This window comes from Brassica oleracea, chromosome C3, assembly GCF_000695525.1.
Source record: "Brassica oleracea var. oleracea cultivar TO1000 chromosome C3, BOL, whole genome shotgun sequence".
Taxonomy (NCBI): domain Eukaryota; kingdom Viridiplantae; phylum Streptophyta; class Magnoliopsida; order Brassicales; family Brassicaceae; genus Brassica; species Brassica oleracea.
Window position 1 is genome coordinate 62637055 of NC_027750.1, and position 19929 is coordinate 62656983.

The 19929-nt window shown below is 33.1% G+C and overlaps 3 protein-coding genes across 3 annotated transcripts; 1 reads left to right on the forward strand and 2 right to left on the reverse strand.

Moving 5' to 3' along the window:
* Positions 1-5829: 5829 nt before the first annotated feature.
* LOC106331184 (protein ETHYLENE INSENSITIVE 3-like) lies at positions 5830-6933 on the forward strand. The gene has a single exon (XM_013769508.1). The coding sequence runs from the start codon at positions 5830-5832 to the stop codon at positions 6931-6933; it is 1104 nt and encodes a 367-aa protein (XP_013624962.1).
* Positions 6934-10421: 3488 nt separating this feature from the next.
* Positions 10422-11441, reverse strand: LOC106331185 (AP2/ERF and B3 domain-containing transcription factor At1g51120-like). Its single transcript, XM_013769509.1, has one exon. It carries the CDS (start codon positions 11439-11441, stop codon positions 10422-10424), a length of 1020 nt encoding a protein of 339 aa, XP_013624963.1.
* A 1446-nt stretch (positions 11442-12887) lies between these two features.
* On the reverse strand, positions 12888-13802 carry LOC106332035. The gene is made up of 3 exons (XM_013770490.1): positions 13666-13802; positions 13430-13511; positions 12888-13327 (listed from the first exon to the last, which is right to left on the reverse strand). The coding sequence occupies exons 1-3, from the start codon at positions 13675-13677 to the stop codon at positions 12906-12908; spliced, it is 516 nt and encodes a 171-aa protein (XP_013625944.1). The 5' UTR covers positions 13678-13802; the 3' UTR covers positions 12888-12905.
* Between the last annotated feature and the right edge of the window lie 6127 nt (positions 13803-19929).

Below are 19929 nucleotides of genomic sequence, written 5' to 3' on the forward strand. Positions count from 1 at the left end.
ATAATAATCTTATGTAAAAAGTGACCATTCTATTGAAAATTTACATATTTTTGCTATTAACTTATAAATAAAAAATATACTTGTTTGGTTGGTGGGAAGGAATTTTGTTGTAATTGCCTCTGAGAAAGGAATTTTGTTGTAAATGCCATTTTTAGGTTATCTAGTTTTGTAATTAAAATGTAACTGAGTTTAAGCTCGTTTTAACAACGAATGTTTATGTTTATTTTTTCTGAAATAAGATATATTTTAAATGTGTAAAATCATTATTTTATGTATAGGCTATTTTTTTTTAATTTCAACCCGTTTGAGTACAAAAAAAGTCATTTTATTTTTAATTTATTATTTATATATATATATATATATAGCTTTTTGCAAAATTGACTCAAAACTCAAAGTCAACCACAAAACTAACCTATGTTTTTTTGGACATTTCATTTGCCCTAGTCACCCACAAGTTCAGATTATTCACGAAAATACCATTAAATTTTTTTTCTTTCTGAAATGGCTTTTTTACTCTCTCAACCTCATCATCTTCAACTATTTACAAGATTTCCATTGACATCAATACACCACCACAATGAACAAACAATTTGAAGCTCTTAATGCAAATCAAATCGATTTACACTCATTATTTCTCAATTCTTATGAACTAAAAACATATTTTTCACTTTCTCTCCATATTCTTTCAAAAAAGACCCAAGATTTTGATTCCAAATTTTTTTATGGTTCATAGAGCCATTGAAGCTTGGATTTTTGGTGGGTCACTTTTGTTTGAGATTTTGGGTGCTTGGAGAAGACTTATGTGTGCTAAACAAGTTATCTCACGGGTTGAAACTATGAAATCTGTTTTTTTCCAGATCTGTTCGCCCAGACGTCTTCCGTGTAAGTCTTCTGGTTGTAGATGACTTAGATGAAAGTCTTCTAGTCAATGCAGAGGTTAGTTTTGTAATTGACTTTTAAATTTATTTTTAAAGACGACTTACATGGAAGTCGTCCATCTTTATTTTTTAAAAAAAAATTGAGACGACTTAGGGTAAACAGGTTAGTTTTGCATTTGACCGGATTATGTCAGAAATTTGACTTTTCCTGGACGACTTACACATAAGTCGTCTAGTAGAAAATTAAAAAAAAAAATCAATATTTCGTTATATCTAGACGACTTCCATGTAAGTCGTCTCAGGTTAGTTTTGCAATTGAAAAATAAAACATAAAAATTTATTTTTTTCTAGACGACTTACACGGAAGTCATCCGTTAAACGACTTACACGAAAGTCGTCCAGAATTTTATTCCGAGATTATGGTCAAACCTTGCTTATCTTGGACGACTTCCATGTAAGTCGTCTAGAAAAAAAATAATTTTTTTGTTTAATTTTTCAATTGCAAAACTAACATGATATGACTTACATAGAAGTCATCTAGGTATAACAAAATATTTATTTTTTAATTTTCTGTTGGACGACTTATGTGTAAGTCGTCCAGGAAAAGTTAAATTTCTGACACAATCCGGTCAAATGCAAAACTAACTCGTTTACTCTAGACGACTTACATGGAAGTCGTCTCGAATTTTTTTTAACAAACAAAGATGGACGACTTCCATGTAAGTCGTCTCAGTTATCAATTGCAAAACTAACTCAAATAGATTACTTCCACGGAAGTCGTCTGCGTCAATGTTTAATAAACTTTCATTTTCTCTAAAACTATAAAGTCTTTTAATATTTTTTTGTTAATTCATGTATATTAGTCTATATTTGAGCTCTTGAATGAATTTCATAACTTAATTAATTTAATTATGAGTTTACCGACATTCATGTGTATTAATGTTTCCAAAAGACTTCCATGGAAGTCTTCTACGTTAGTTTTTGTAAATTTGTTAAGTAATTTTAATATATGTTTATTTAATTTTCAAAATTGTTAAGTAACTTCTAAAATTTCAAGTAACAAGGTTTAATGTGTATTCTTAGATCATAAGATATATTTTTTAACTTTCAAGAAATTTGAAATGTCAATTTTCACTTAAAATTTTGAGTTTCCTACTTATATTTTAATTTTTCGCTTAAATTTGCCGCTTATATTTCAATTTTCCGCTTTAAATTTAAGTTTTCCGAGAAGACTTCCCAGAAGACTTCTAATGAAAGTGTTCTATCTTTGAACTTATGTAATGGTTTATCTTTTGTGAATTTGACTAAGTTTTTTTGAGAATTCTTCTCCCTTAGTTGTAATAAATTTGATTAATTTTTCTGTGTTATTGTGTTTTGCTATTGAAGTTGTATCAATAACTTCAATTATGTCAATTAATTTTGGCAAAGATAATATTATGGAATATGAACCTATTTACAAAAAAAAAATTACTAATATCTCTTCAAATTTATAAAAAAAAAATCACAACTAAAGGAGTAAACATGCAAATCACAAAAAGACCACAAACAAAACTATTATAGATCATTCTTTTACGAAGACAAGTTTGGACTCCACTTGATATGGAAGAAGACTCCGTCAGAAAACTTTCAGAAAGTCTTCTTGGAAGTCTTCCAGAAGAAGTCTTCTAGCGCATTATATTTTAGAAGACTTCCGAGAAGACTTCCCAAAAGTCTTCCAAAGTATGCTCCAGAACTGAAAAATATGTATATCAAACTCATATCTGAAAAACCTGCATATAAAAAAACGTTCACATGGCTTTAAAACAGAGAAAATGAGTGGAAGATTATATAGATATATTTTTATAGAACACACAACGTACATATCCAAGTGGAAGATGAGAACCATCTCGTTAAAAACCTGCAATAAAAAGATAGATTAGTGAGAAAGACATGAGACAAAAAATGAAAATTTTATATAAAGTTTGGTATTTTCAAGTCAAAGAGATTAGAGTGGGTTTGGAGAGTTTTATTTTGGGAAAAAGTAAGAACTTTATGCAACATGAGTTTACCAAATGAATAAAAATCAGACATAAAAACTTACCAAAACGTTGAGATCCGTTATGAAAGGGAGACATGTGAGAAGTCTTCTGGAAGACTTCCAGGAAGTCTTTTCCTGGAAGTCTTCTAGCGCATTATATTTTATAAGACTTCCCATAAGTCTTCCAAAGTCTACTTAAAATCTGAAAAACATGAATATCAAAAAACGTTCAAATGGCTTTAAAACAGAGAAAATGAGTGGAAGATTAGGTATATCTACCTTTATATAACACACAAAAATACATATCTAAAATTTATAGATCTACCTTTAAATGAGTGGAATATGAGAACCATGTGACGAAAAACCTGCAAAACAAGATAAACTAGTGAGAAAGACATGAGACAAAAACAATAAATTGATATAAAGTTTGGGATTTATAAGTTTAAAGAGATTAGAGAGAGGTTGGAGAGTTTTAGAATAAAAAGCATAACATTTTTGTTGCAGCCATTTGAGAGGAGGAGAGAGAATGTGTAAATTTTTCTTTATATATGGAGACAAAAATTCCAATAAAGTTAAATATTTTCGATTCAGAAGACTTTCAAGTAAGTCTTCTAATTGAAGAATTCCTAGACGACTTACTTGTAAGTCGCCGAGAAGGCCCAGAAGAACTTCAATATTTTTAGCGGGAAACTAAAATAGTTTCCGCGGGAGTTATAAGACTTTCAGAGAAGTCTTGTAATCGCCAGACGGCTTACATGTTAGTCGTCTAGACCCTAAACATAACTCCTACACTAAATTAACTAACTAAACACTTCATAAAATCAAATTAAACTTTTTCACTATACAAAAAATTAAACACATATATAAGTAAAATTTTAATTTTTCAAAAAAACATTTAAGCTTTCCAAAATCTAACCCTAAAAATACATACCATACTACAATATATGTTGTCAAACCCTAAGCCAAAGAATATCATGATTAACTATTTTCACTCATCTATGTTGAAAACTATTCAATTTTATTATATCTTAATTTATATCAATTAAAATTGTTTATAATTACATGATTTTAATTTTTCACTTGTCAAAATATTTTTTTAAAAAATTAAAAAATTATTTTTAAAATCAACTATACTAGACGACTTCCATGAAATCTCAGAAGACTTTCCGTGGCTATATTCATAAAAATAAGTTCTTTTTTTTGTTTGGTCACAAGGGGCTGACTGTAATTTCACAAAGCTTTTGGATTACTTTTGCATTTGATTCAAGTTTGAGTATACTTTTGCAATCAAAGTCAAGTTTTGAGTCATATTTGGCAAATTCTCTATATATATATATATATATATATACTTTTAAATATCGGAATTTGAAATGTGTTGATATATATATATATTAAATATATTACATAAAATATCATTTTGTTATATAAAAGTCATTTTAGTTTACATAAACGTAATTTTACATTCAAAATTATGAAATATGCTAATTCACCAATTACACTACTTAGAATTGAAAAAATTATTTGTAATATTTAACGGCTTAGCCCTAAAAGTTATTCTAACTATTTATGAAGAACTGTATGCCAGATATTTCATACTATAAGGGAGAATTCTGATTTTATAAACACAACCATACTCTCTAAATACTAAACTATAACTCTAAATCCAAATGTTATGATATTTGTAATCGAGTCTATTTTTGAAAAAATGTTATCCAACTTAGTGTATTTCAAACAATTTTTCATATTATAATTAGAAGAACTAATATTAAAAAGTGAAATCCAGTTGTATTATATTTTTTGCAAAAAAATTTAAAAGTGCATTTTAAAAAAATATATATATATGCGGTTAGTATAATATCTTTTTGTATAATCTTTCTGATAATTACATTTTTAAATAAATAAAAGTTACATATCCAATATTAAAAAGTGCATTTTTGAAAATATCTGCGGTTTGAAATCATAGCATATATTTTTAGCTAAATATTATTGCACGTCGGGTTCATACTCCCGAACATCATCCGGTCTTTTTCAACAACAAAAAAAATTATTGGATAGCATATCTAATTGGTGAGAGATGAATTGGCTTTTAAACTGTAAAATCCAAAAGAATTTGATTGCCAAAAAAACTTGATTAGAGATTTTTATCCATAATCTTACATGAATTTTTTATTATTAATTTTTTTTAGTGTGACTAACCAATAATACTACACTAGTTCAACAAATCCAAATACTCACAGCTAATATTTTAAGAAATTACAATTTTATCAGAAACAATTAGTAAGAAATGCAAAAAAAATTATTAATTAAAATAAAAATATAAAAAATTTATCAGAAACCGTAAGTTTTTATATTATAGTATCTCATTAACAATAAACAAAAAAACAGAAGAAATGATAAACAAAAGGATTCTTATCTATTTAATAAATCGTGAGAAATTCATATAAACTAATATGACATTCGTGTCTTTATGAATGGTTTATTTTATTTTTAAAAAGATTGTATTAAAATGTTGAGATATCTTTGGATTTTTTAACTTATAGAGAGAGTCTTTAAGTCAAAGAGATTTAAATATGGGTATACAACTTTGACCAAGATTGTTTTGGATAATCTCTCTTTCAATGTTTTTCCTAGGAAAGATATATACCAAAATCTCTAAGCAAATTTGTAACCATGAGAGTAAATACAAAATCCTCTAATTATGTCATAACTATATATGATTAAAAATTGATCAGGTGAACTAATATATATATATATATATATATTCATCAACAGAGTGGCAGAGACAACACACTTTGAGGTATATCACTCGGTCTCGGCTCCTCTTAATCCTTATGTGTATTGTGGTTTTTGTCTATTCAAAATTCTAGTGAGTGTTTCTCTTTGTGTATTGGTTCTATAATACATTTGTCGAGAGTTACAGTGGTGTCCAGCGAGATGGGAATGCGTAGCAACATGGGCTTATTCTTCTCACAGCCGCAACCAATCATCGATGATGATGGCCACACCGATGATGAGTTTGATGTAGATAAGCTTGAGAAGAGGATATGGAGGCAAGGAATGCGCCTAAAACGTCTTAAGGAACGTAGAAAGAATAAAGAAAGAGATGATGAGCAACTGATCTCGAAGTGCATGTTTAAAATGATGGAAGTGTGTAACGCACAAGGCTTTGTTTACGGGATCATTCCCGAGAACGGGAAACCTATAATAAGTGCTTCTCATAATCTTCAAGAATGGTGGAAAGATAAGGTTAGGTTTGACCTTAATGGTCCAATTGCTATAGCAAAGCACCAAGAATCAAATAATATGGTTTGTGAGAGTAATGAAGAGGGTAACAATATTGCAAATCAACTATCTCAAAATTTTCTAAGAGATCTTCAAGATCCGACTCTTGGATGGCTTTTATCAGCATTGATGCCACATTGTGATCCTCCACAAAGACGGTTTCCTTTTGAGAAAAGAGTTAGACCGCCATGGTGGCCTACAGGGCAAGAGTATTGGTGGCCAAAAGATCAAGGTCCGGCACCGCCTTATAAAAAGCCTCACGATCTGAAGAAGTCATGGAAAATTGGTGTGTTGACTTCAGTTATCAAGCATTTGTCTCCTGGTACAATGCGTGAGATTGTTACTCAAACTAAAAGTTTGTGGAATAAGATGACTACTAAAGAAAAGGACATTTGGTTTAACGTAATTGACCAAGAAGAGGCCTCAAAACATGAGAAAATGTTAAATACTTCAAACTTTGAGATTAATGTTGGATTTCAAGACATGAATTCAAGAGAAAACAACCAACCGATTTGTCGAAACCGAAATGGCCTTTTTGCATCATCCAAGTTCCATGTGATGCCTATGCACGACAGAAACATTAATGGGAACCAATCTTGTTTAGTGGAGGGAAATCAAAGCGTGAACCTTCAGCCAGAAGCTCAGAATCATCAAGAACATTGGCATTTCGGTAGAAGTGAAGGAAACATTGTCGAAAGGAGTTCTGTGGAAGATTTGATGAAGTTGTCAATCAACAACAATAAAAGAACGGTTTGATTTAATGTTTGGTTCTCCACCGTTGAATATGGCATCGTTCGACGGTGGACTGAAGCATAAAAACTTATATGGTTCGTCTTAAATTTTACTTGATATTCGACCAAAAAAAAAAATATATATGGTACGATCTCTTCTTCTCATCTTTACCAAATAAATGGTCAATTACTGTTTTCAGAAATAAAACTTGAGTTTTCTGAATATAATGCAATCACAAATCTTGTTTTTTGTTTGTTTTTTAATTTTCTGTAAAATTATCACATATCTTTAGTTCTCACATATTTAAAACAAAACAGTTGTACTTTAGACTATTCCATTGCTGATTAATACAATCGAATATTTTAAAAGGCTTAATTAGCGATAAGCCAACTAATACAAAACGAGAAATTCTTGGGTTCACCCCCTAGGTGAACCTCTAGATTCACCTACCAATAGTGTTTGAGTATTTGATATTTGATATCTTTTAAAAAAGGAAACAAAATTGAATTTCCAAATAAGATTATATTTTTGAAATAAAACAATAAAAATACATAAAAATAGTTACAAAAAATAAATAAATAAATATTGATAAACTTTTAGCAAAATACTAAATCCTATACCCTAAATCCTAAACTCCAAACTCTAAATTATAAACCTTAAATCTTGGATAAACCGTAAACCATTAGAAAATTTTAAATTCTAAATCATACATTAAAAACTAAATCTTAATAACACTAAACCCTAAACCCTAATCACTAAACCCTAAACCCTTGGATAAACCCTGAACCCTTGGATAAATCATAAACTCTAGGGTTTAATTTTAAATATTTTTGATTTAGAGTTTATGATTTATCCAAGGGTTCAGGGTTTATCCAAGGGTTTAGGGTTTAGTGATTAGGATTTAGGGTTTAGTGTTAGTAAAATTTAGTTTTTAATGTATGATTTAGGGTTTAAGATTTTCCAACGGTTTAGAGTTTATCCAAAGTTTAAGGTTTAACGTTTAGCGTTTAGGGTTTAGGATTTAGGGTATAGGGTTTAGTATTTTGCTGAAGATTTAACAATATTAATTAATTTATTTTTTGTAGCTATTTTTATGTATTTTTATTATTTTATTTTAAAAATATAATATAATTTGGATATTCAATTTTATTTCCTTTTTTAAAAGATATCAAATATCAAATACTCAAACACTATTGGTTGGTGAACCTAAAAGTTCACCCTAGGGGGTGAACCCAAGAATTTCTCATACAAAACATTCGAGGAAATTTTGAAATGTTTCAAAGCTGCCCTATGATACCCTAATTTAGCCATGAGCGTTCAATTCTCGGTTCGGTTCCGGTTTGTTTTTTTCGATTCTCGGTTCGGTTCCAGTTTGTTTATGTCGGTTATAGAGGTTTAGGATCCGTTACGGTATTTAGAAAGTTCGGTTTGATTCTGCTTCGGTTATTTTAGTTTTCGGCTCGGGTAACAAAATTGGAAATCAGCTTATATCTAAAGTAATATCGGATCCTATTTGGTTCCGGTTTTTTGATTAAAAAGGCAAAACCCCGGAATTTTCTGGATTAACTATCAGATTTTTTGGGGTTTTAAGAAATAAATTTGGATAATTCAGATAATTTAAAATATTTTGGATAAAAACTATTCTAATAATTCATTTTTGGATATTTTAACGTATAAATAATATTTTTAAATTATTTGGTTATTTTAAAACTAAATATAGTTAATATATAAACTATATTATAGAAATTAAGGTATCTATTGGGTTTGGTTTTGGTTCAGTTTGGTTTTGGTTCTAGATATGTGGATCGACAATATAATTGATATGATATGATCCAAACCTGAACTTGTTTTTCAGTTCGGTTCCAAATAAATGTGTCGGGCCTAACTTGTCATGACACCAAAATGGTTTTCAAAAATAATTTAACTATTATGTTTCATTATACTTGATGATTTAATGGTAGTGAAAAAAAGAAAATGGTAAAAATCGTTACATATGTTTGAATCTACTGCGGAATTGGTTCAATCAACTGAAATTTCCAAGTATTTAACGGGAACCGGTTGATAGTTTATATCTAAAACCGGATGAAATTTTAACTTAGCTGTTGTTGGGCCCACTCAAAAGCAAGACCCTCCAAAAATAGGCGTATGCCACTTAGCATGAAAAACACATAGTATTCTTTAGTAAAAGGCGAAAGAATAGTTCGCTTTGTGCTCACCACGTGGCTGCGTGATTTCCTATGGGACAATAAGCCTGTATTTATAACGCGACTTCTTTATACTACTTGCTCTAAATGTTTCGATGTGGGACTCTAAAACAAAAGATCTATAGCGCTTACATATGTAAAACTCTTCGTGGGCTGTACTGTGCGAAAATAATCTTGGGCTTAAATTTAAACAGATCGTTGCCTTCTTCTGTTTGCTAATTGGGGGTTTATCCAGCTGAGTTTGTTAATGCTTTGGTCAATGGGTCTCGTCTTCTTTAGGGAATAGAGATTGGTGCTGATGAAATGCCGCAGTGTCCCGGGCTTGCTGTCTGGTCTACAGTTTTGGTATAATGTGGCTGTTCCACAATGTTAGTTCTCAACATTTACTCTGCTAAAAGCTGAGCATGTTATGTTTTAAATACAGGTTTGTTTTAAACACTTAGCATGATCAGATTGGGACTTATGGACACTGAATTGAAGGGAAAAACGGCAGTCTACAGGAAAGGTACAAGGCCCGGTGAAGGCGTCCAGCCAGAGGAGGCACAAAACGTTTTGAAGACAGTGGCGGAGCTAGACGAAAGTTTTACCGGGGCCAGTAGAAGAAAATTCACCATTAAAATCATATAATTCTAGAATAAGCAATGAAAAAACAATTATTTGAGTTTTTCTAAGGGGGCAGCAGCTGCCCCCCTTACTCCCTAGCTCCCTCCGCCACTGTTTGAAGATCCTTTTTTTTTTTATGACCCGGTCAACTAGGCTGTAAAGACCTGACTAATCCCGGAGGCCAATGACAAGAGTCGGTTCCGTAATCTTTATCCAGCGGGGATCAAACCCAGGGTACCGAGCTTCCACAGAACCACTGGGCCACTGCGTTGGTACAGATCCCATTTTTGTTTGAGATAATTAATATGAGGTCCAACATTTCTTCTAGACTTCACATCTTTAACTTTCCACTACTTAGCTAAGCTTTTTCAAAAGCATATCTCAATGTCTGATAAGTGTCTTGTAAGAGTCATTTGCTTGGTGTGAAATGTTGTATATATATGTCTCTAACATTGTTCTCTTTCTTCTGTTGATTGGTTTGCTATGGTTACCTTTGTAAGTTGTGATGCGATGCTTTGTCTGGAACTTGTTGATTGTTATTTAGTTAGATAAGAAACAAAAAAAAAAAAAAAATCTGATTGTAGTACTTAATGTTTAATATCAAAACCAAAACACCAAGTTTGTTGTAAATCAAAAGGCTACGTAATAAAATTCATGACCAAACTATAATTAAGTTGCTAAAAAAAATCCCTAATACCAAAGTAGCTATTGGATCCTAACACCAAACAGCATAAACCCTCCTTTGTTCTCCTCTTGCTTGGTTTCTTCGTCTTCTAACTTCGAGTTAAAGAAGTTTTCTGTTTTCATTTCTCCCTCAGACTTATTATGAACCATTTTGTTCTCTTCCTTGGGAGCCACGAAACCCTTGTGATCAACATCAATCATCAAGAACTTGTCTCTTTGCCCTTCTAATCTCCTGACATTACTCGGTACATCGCAAGAGTAAAAGACAATAACATCTTTCTCCTTGAGATTCTTCTCCTTCACGAAACCATTCCATCCTCTGGTGAAAACAAAGCTCTGGCTACTTCTCCAGTAACAATACCTAAACTTCCACTGTCTCATCGTACTGTCGTAAAACACAACCTCAACATCGTCCACAGCTTCACCCTCTTCTTGATCGTCGCTTATGAAAGGTAAATGCTTCACTGCATACTTCTTTGGTATCACAAGCCTATTCAGTTTCCCAACATCGCTCGGTGTCAGTTCCTTGTGGAAAAGTTGCGTGCAAGAGAAACACTTGTTTGATTCTTGTTTTGATTCAACGATGTTGAAGTTGGCCATCCGAGATCTCGACATGACATGATCTCTAAACTTGTGATGGTAAGAACCGTCTCTGATCATGTTCAACACAGCTTCTGTCGTGTAGAGGATTTGAAAGTCCGGTTCGTGGACCGTGAGTTCAGACCAAGGGAAGTTTCGGTGCGAGTTAGCGTCAAAGCCTCGGAGCTTGATAGATGCGCTATCGTAGGCAGCCGCGGCTTCAGCAGCGGATTTGAAAGTCCCGAGCCAAATCCTTCGGTGTTCTGCGTATATCTGAGCACCCCAGTGACCGTTCTGCTGCTGAACCACACCCTTGTATTTTGTTGTCGCCGTGTTGGACAAGGCAATTCTTGTGGTTGTAGACACAGTAGGTTTCGTGGCGAGACGCAAGAAAGAGTTAATTGAGCCTGAAGTCTCCGTTGTGGTCTTGGCTTCATTGCTTATCTCGTGGAGGATAACCATGGCGACAAGAAACAAAAACAAAACAAATCGAGTATTTTTAAGGCAGAGAAGCAAAAAGAAAATAGAGTATTTTGAAGAAGAGATTTGAAGGCAATATTATGTTTACATGTTGTATCATTATCGTTGATTCTTTAGAATGTTACAGTTTCCATACTTGTTCTTGTTTCTAGTTTTTTGACAGAGTATTTTATTACACCAGAAGCTATTAGTGGTAAGTTACCTTGTTAATCAGATTCTTTTTTGTCAGATTTATTTTCTTGCTAGAAAACTAAAATTTCCTTGAGGATTACGACAGAAAATATTAATGTTAACAAAAAAATTGTCTTAATTAAGGCATTAGTGCTCTAATATCATGTTTGTCATGTCATGTGGTTTCTTGTTTTCTTTTTTTTTTTCTGGTTCTTGTTACATCTGAAAAAACTATTGATCAACATTTGACAGTTTCTTTACATGCATATTATTCAAGTACGAGGAGCATTATATTCAAATTTAATGCGATAATGTCTTCTTTTATTCCAACCAAGGGTAAAAGGAACAGCAAATCAAAGGGTATTATAAGTTGACTTTTTCTTGGTTCACCCACTGGGGTGAACCTTTAGGTTCACCAACCAATAGAAAGTTGTTATTTTAGATCTAGTATCTTTTAATTAAGGAAACAAAATAACTTGCCAAATTATATTATGCTTTTAAAATAAAAAATAAAAAATTAAATAAATAAAAATAACAATAGTTCTAAAAAAACATTATTTAAAAAAAATATTTATTTTTAAGATTTAGAGTTTAGTGTTTAAGATTTATAATTTAGAATTTATCCAAATGTTTAGTGTTTTTCCAAGGGTTTAGGGTTTACCTAAGGGTTTAGGGTTTACCCAAGGGTTTAGGGTTTACCCAAGGGTTTAAGGTTTTCCCAAGGGTTTAGGGTTTAGGATTAGAGTTTAGGGTTTAGTGTTTTGTTGACAACATTTTTTTTTTTGAATTCGTTTTTTATATATTATTTTTATTTATTTTTAAATTTTATTTTGAAAAAATAATATAATTTACAAGTTATTTGGTTTCCTTAATTAAAAGATACTAGATTTAAAATGACAATTTTCTATTGGTTGGTGAACCTAAAGGTTCACCCTAGGGGGTGAACCCAAGAATAACTCTTATAAGTTATAGCCAAAAAGGAAATATAAACAAGAAAACAAAACCATATATTGTGTCATTGTGTGTACATATATGAAAGATGCCTCGAAAGATAAATATTGCTACAAGACGAAGAAATTAAAAACAACTTCGTGTATATAGTTGTTGGTATATACTGTGGTCTCTAGGTTTACGAAACGGAGAGCAACCTCGACGGGGGTTCTTGCTCTTGGATTCTTAAATACACATAAATATATATGTATATATTATATATACGTATGTAATTATGAAGTTTTTAGCTTTACGAAAACCAACAGAAAGTTTCGTTTTTCACATTCACATGATGGAGCAGCTTTGTTGGTACGTGACTTCGTGACAACAGTGTGGGTGTGGCCCACCTCCCCAGCTTTCGTTGACGGGCCTCCAGGAATACTGGTACTGTTGGGCCTCATAGTACGGCCCACAATGATACGCACTAATTGGCATCAGTTGGGGAGCCGGAGCCGGAGCTGGAGCCTGAATAAAAACTCGAGTTGGGGCTTGAACCGGAGCTGGAGCTGGAACCTTCTCGGGCTCTTTGGACTTCTCAGAAGGTTGAGCCTGGGCTGGAGGCGGCTTAGGTGGTTCGAGGATCACTATGGACTTAATAGAACGGTCTCCTTTGTAGCAGAGTTTGTTCATAAGCTTCTCAGGATCGTAACAAACCACCTTTATGATGATTGTGTTAGTCTTCTCATCGTACAATTCGTCTCTTATTTCTTGTTTTTATTTTTGCAAATCAACCAAAAGAATCGTATTATTGATGGAATTTAGACCATTTTCAACCACAATATAATTCAAAGAGGTAGAGAGAAACTCACGAGGGAATTTGCGGATAGCTTTCTTGGCCTTTTTGTAGCATTTGGAACATGCTAGATCGACCGTCAACTTCATTATCGTAACCTGTTATTGTTCATCATATAATTTGATCACTATCAGTTTTTTTTATCACTTTTACTTTTTTTTTTTTTGACTAAATCACTTTTACTAGTTTATAAGAAATAAGAGAAGTAATATGAAAATTTCAGATCCGGGAAAGTAAATTAGTATAAAGTACCTTCTCCGCCATAGCTTGGGAGTCTCGAACTCACAAGAACGAAAGTTTTATGTGCATATTCTGTCTTGCAGGATCTTCGATATCACTATATAAAGGTATACAAATAAAATGAAAGAAGGAGAAAAAGAGAGATATAAGTTTCTGAAAAATAATATCTTTAATATATTTTGACGTGTATTTTGTGTGGAAAATATATTTTCGAAGTTTCTGAAAGCATAGTGTCTTTTTTTTTTGTCAAAGAAAGCATAGTGTCTTCAATGTTAGAAGCCGACATTCTTATACAACAGAAAATTACTAAAATAGCCTCGCTTTTTCAGAGTAATATATAAGACCACACCATAGACTCAAGAGCTTGTCTTGCAGTGGTCCAATTCCTCTAATAGTATCCATATGTTTCTGTGGTGCTAATGAAAGACGCCGACGTCGATGAAATGGCTGTAAAAAGACTGTTTGACTTTGATGTTTCCATAAAGATTCTTCTACTTATCAGAGAAGGACGACGAGTTGATAGAATCCAATTTTGTGACCTGAAATTTTTAAAATAAAAAGTGAAATGATATAATTTGACAATGAAATTAATCATTCTTGGATATTTTTGGTTTTTTTTTAAAACACTAGTTTATGATTTATTTTAGTTTTTTGTTTTTAATTTCAAACGGGCTGTTACTATGAAGTATGTTTGGGCTAATAATCATAGCAACCACCCATTCGAGATTTAAAAAAAATAAATAAATCATAAACTAGTGCTTTAAAAATAAAGAAAGCAAGAAATATCCAATAATGGTCACAGCAACTTTAACTGGTTCAGTTAATTAGTGGTGATGTAAAATTAATACCCACAAGCTTCATTAAGTTCACTTTCATTTTCTTCGACATTTCTCCCCATACATTTTAAAAAGTTCAGAAAAAATGTTTTGACCAAGAAAAATATTTAGAAGAAAGTTAGCGAGGTTAGACACTTAGAGAACTGAGAAAAGTCTAGAGAGAAAACAAAAACGTTGTAACTAAATGGTGGTAGTATAATTAATGGTTTCCACTTAGAAAAATAATTGGCTTACGGGTTTAGACCATCGATCATTTTTCTTCAAAACATGGAATTATCTTATCTCAGTGACTCCCATTTTAGCCAGTCAAAATAGTGTCATCTTTAAATCTGTTTAAAACCGATGAATAAATAACTCAATAACTATATTCAGCCTGAAAAGATTAGTGGTGATAAAAGCGGATCACATCTCATTGTTGGATCAAATTTTGATCAACTATGTGATTGGGCCTAAATAACCCGGGCCGCGCAAAGAAGCCCAACTCCGGCTAACAAGAGAAGATCGATCTGAAGAGCCGGAGATCGCGGAGAAGTTGAGAAGAATCCAAGACCAATCTACTATAAGAAGAGATTTATGGCCCCGAGGAAAGACATTGAGAAAAACGTAGAGAGCTATACACACACATCAACCTCATTTCACTTGGCCTTGAATCTTTTCTTTTATCGATCTCGTCTGTAACGTCGGATCTCATTTCTTTTGTTGTATTTGATCTTATTCATTAATAAAATCTATATTTTCCTACTAGAATCTGATTACGTCGTTGTGTTCTAAAGATATTGTTGCCTACATCATCTTTTCTTTTCTAGATTAAACTTTCAATCACTACAAAATACTTAGCGTAGATTTTAGGATCTACACTCTCATTATAAAAAAATATATATAACGTGAAAAGATCAACTAAAATGATACTTGAACAATAACGAGTAGTTGATATGTATCCCCGAAAAAAAACAGTTGATGTTTAAAGTATTTGATGCTAATAAAATTTAAACAGAATGGATAAATGTAATCACACATGTTTCCCTAGGAATTGGGATGTCTGGTCGTTCGTAATGTTTTAGGTATTCTGTTTGAAATTTGAAATTCCATGTCTAACTCTTTATTCTCCGATTAATACAATATTGTTTATTTTGGGTCTAAAAAATTGACCGCATAGATTTATTTTAGGCTTTCTTTCTAAAAGGTCTCGTAATAATTAAATTTGGATCTCTCTGATTCTCCTTCTCAAACTAATGACCACACTCATCTTGTGTTTACATACCTCTCATTTCTAACTCGATAGGTACCAACTCATATCTTGAAGGGTATTTTGAATTTTTTGCAGATTTCTCGTCAACCTAGCTCTAATACCAATTGCTAGAAATTTAAAGGTCTATGTCCAACTTTTTATTGTCTGATTAATACGATATTATTCACTTTGAGCCTAAAAAACTAGCCAGATTTACTTTTGTTCCTTTTTCCAAAATGTCTCATAATAATTAGAGTTGAGCATTTTTTTTATATATTAGATTCTGTTTTGTGTAAACTTTCCATGTGAGACTTAGATCGACATTTCTCATGTTATTCTTTTGGGAGGAAACAATGCTTTTGAAACTGAAGATAGATTCGGCAAAATAAGTTTGTCCGGAAAGCATGTTTCTGATGGATTTTTGACGGATGTTTTTCTGTCGAGAATAGCATATTTTTGTTGAAAGGTAAACTTGATTTGGATCAAGTTAAGTATTGGGCTAATCATGTGTTGATCCAAAACTTAGTCCAAATTCTAGAAAAATCATCCACCACCTTAGAATAAAAATCTAGATATTCTCATAGAATTATCTAGATAATTATGATAAAAATCTTAGATATTATAGTAGAATTCTCTAGATTTAGGATTAAAATATGTAAGATATTTTGTATTTTGGAGGCTATAAATACCTCCACTCCCCTTTCATTTTGTATCACCAAGAAATAAACCAAGCTTGTAACAAGTAATAAAAATCTTGTTCTAAGTTATAAAATCTTTCTTCTTCACAAAGTTTCTTTCTCTTCAAACACTTAAAACGCTTTCTCCATCTCTACAAAGTTTTTCATTCCAACAAAGTGGTATCAGAGCTACAAGTTCCTTTTGAAGATGGCAAACAATGGTGTTCCTTTCCAAGTTCCATTGCTCACTAAGAGCAACTATGACAATTGGAGTCTTAGGATGATGGCTATCCTAGGAGCACATGATGTGTGGGAGATAGTCGAGAAATGCTTCAATGAACCAGAGAATGATGGTGGTCTATCTCAAACTCAAAAGGATGGTTTGAGAGATTCAAAGAAGAGAGACAAGAAGGCTCTTTGTCTAATCTATCAAGGGTTAGATGAAGATACATTTGAGAAGGTTGCTGGTGCAAGGACGTCCAAAGAAGAATGGGAGAAGCTTCAGACATCTTACAAGGGAGCGTAACAAGTTAAGAAGGTACGACTTCAAACTCTAAGAGGATAATTTGAAGCATTACAAATGAAGGAAGGATAGCTCATCTCAGATTACTTCTCAAGAGTCTTGACGGTTACTAATAATCTAAAAATAAATGGTGAGAAGTTAGATGAGGTGAGAATCATGGAGAAAGTTCTTAGATCATTGGATTCGAAATTCGAACACATTGTTACCGTAATTGAAGAGACAAAAGACTTGGAGACTATGACAATGGAGCAACTTCTTGGATCACTACAAGCTTATGAAGAAAAGAAGAAGAAGAAAGAAGATATTGTGGAGCAAGTTCTCAAGATGAGAATTGATCACAAGGAAAAGACGTGGTGGCGGTCATTTCCGAGGACGAGGTCGTGGTGTAAATGGACGAGGTTGGAGACTATATGAAGACAACTTCAACCAAAGAGGAGAGAATTCATCAAAAGGTCGTGGAAGAGGAAACCTAAAATCAAGGTACGATAAATCAAGCATCAAATGCTATAGTTGTGGAAAGTTTGGACATTATGCTTCTGAATGCAAAACTCCAAACAACAATAGAGTTGAAGAGAAGTCCAACTATGTTGAAGAAATAAGTAAAGAAAAAGATATGCTATTGATGGCTTACAATAAGGATGAACCAAATGAGGTTCACAAGTGGTACCTTGATAGTGGTGCAAACAATCACATGTGTGGGAATAAAAGCATGTTCGTGGAGCTCGATGAATCGGTGAAAACCAATGTGGCTTTGGGAGATGAATCGAAGATGGAGGTGAAAGGTAAAGAAAATATTCTCATCCGCTTGAAGAATGGAGATCATCAATTCATTTCCAACGTTTACTACATTCCAAGCATGGAGACAAACATCTTGAGCCTAGGAAAACTCTTAGAGAAAGGTTATGACATTCGACTAAAGGATAATAACTTTTCTTTAAGAGATAAGGCAAATAATCTCATCACAAAGGTGCCAATGTCAACCAATAGAATGTTTGTCCTAAACATTCAAAATGACATTGCACGATGTCTCAAGATGTGCTACAAAGAGGAATCTTGGCTTTGGCATCTTCAATTCGAGCATCTCAACTTTGGAGGCTTAGAGCTACTTTCCAAGAAAGAAATGGTGAAAAGATTACCTTGCATCAATCATCCAAATCAAGTGTGTGAAAGTTGCTTACTTGGAAAGCAATTCAAGATGAGTTTTCCAAAGGGGTCGGAAACAAGAGCAAAAAAGCCACTAGAACTCATACATACAGATGTATGTGGTCCGATCAAACCAAATTCACTTGGTAATTCACTTGGTAAGAGTAACTACTTCCTTCTCTTTATTGATGACTTTTCAAAAAAAAAACATGGGTTTACTTTTTGAAACAAAAATCAGAAGTGTTTGAAAATTTCAAAAAGTTCAAAGCCCATGTTGAGAAGGAAAGTGGTCTTAAGATCAAGTCCATGAGATCAGATCGAGGAGGAGAATTCATGTCCAAGGAGTTTCTGAAGTATTGTGAAGATAATGGCATCTGAAGACAATTGACGGTGCCAAGAACCCCTCAACAAAATGGAGTAGCGGAAAGAAAGAATAGGACAATACTTGAGATGGCAAGAAGCATGCTCAAGAGTAAGAAGCTACCAAAGGAGTTGTGGGCAGAAGCAGTTGCTTGTGCGGTTTATATATCAAACCGTTCTCCAACAAAGACTGTTTTAGAAAAGACACCACAAGAAGCTTGGAGCGAAAGAAAGCCTGGAGTCTCACACTTAAGAGTCTTTGGAAGCATTGCTCAAGCTCATGTTCCAGACGAGAAGCGGAGCAAACTAGATGATAAAAATGAGAAGTACATCTTCATTGGGTATGACGCTAACTCCAAAGGCTACAAGCTCTACAATCCTGAAACAAAGAAGACAATCATTAGTCGAAATGTCATCTTTGATGAAGAAGGAGAATGAGATTGGAGATCAAATAATGAAAACTACAACTTCTTTCCATCCTTTGAAGAAGAGAATGTGGAACAACCGAGAGAATAGTCAGCTACACCACCAACTTCACCAACAACAAGTTCTCAAGGAGATGAAAGCTCAAGTGAAAGGACTCCACGTTTTAGAAGTCTACAAGACATCTACGAGGTAACTGAAAATCAAGATAATCTTACTCTATTTTGTCTATTTGCGGATTGAGTGCCTATGAACTTTGAAGAAGCTAAAGAAAAGAAGTCATGGAGAAGTGCAATGGATGAAGAAATCAGGTCGATTCAAAAGAATGATACATGGGAATTAGCTTCACTTTCAAATGGACACAAGGCAATTGGTGTGAAGTGGGTGTACAAGGCAAAGAAGAACTCTAAAGGAGAACTTGAAAGGGATAAGGCAAGGTTGGAGGCAAAAGGCTATAGTCAAAGAGCCGGGATCGACTATGATGAGGTATTTGCTTCAGTTGCTCGCTTAGAAACGGTTAGACTAATCATTTCATTGGCAGCCCAAAAGAGTTGGAGGATACATCAAATGGATGTAAAATCAGCCTTCTTAAATGGAGACCTTGAGGAAGAAGTCTAAATTGAGCAACCACAAGGCTACATAGTCAAAGGAGAAGAAGACAAAGTCTTAAGGCTGAAGAAGACCCTTTATGGATTAAAGCAAGCACCAAGAGCATGGAACACTCGGATTGATAAGTACTTCAAGGAGAAAGGCTTCATCAAGTGTCCATATGAGCATGCACTTTATATCAAAACTCAAAACAATGATCTATTGATTGCATGCTTATATGTTGATGACTTGATATTTACTGGCAACAATCCGATTATGTTTGAAGATTTCAAGATGGAGATGACAAAGGAGTTCGAGATGACCGACATTGGATTGATGTCATACTACCTTGGCATTGAAGTAAAGCAAGAAGAGAATAGAATCTTCATTACTCAAGAAGGCTATGCTAAAGAGGTGCTTAAGAAGTTCAAGATGGATGACTCAAATCCAGTTGCACGCCAATGGAATGTGGAGTCAAGTTATCAAAGGAAGAAGAAA

Excerpts from the sequence above, each read along its gene's own strand:
- LOC106332035 (XM_013770490.1), bottom strand. Across the intron at positions 13,328-13,429 it reads AGCTATCCGCAAATTCCCTC|AAATAAGAGACGAATTGTAC; the intron begins GTGAGTTTCTCT and ends AATAAAAACAAG.
- LOC106331185 (XM_013769509.1), bottom strand. The coding sequence starts at position 11,441 with ATGGTTATCCTCCACGAGATAAGCAATGAAGCCAAGACCACAACGGAG.
- LOC106331184 (XM_013769508.1), top strand. The coding sequence starts at position 5,830 with ATGGGAATGCGTAGCAACATGGGCTTATTCTTCTCACAGCCGCAACCA.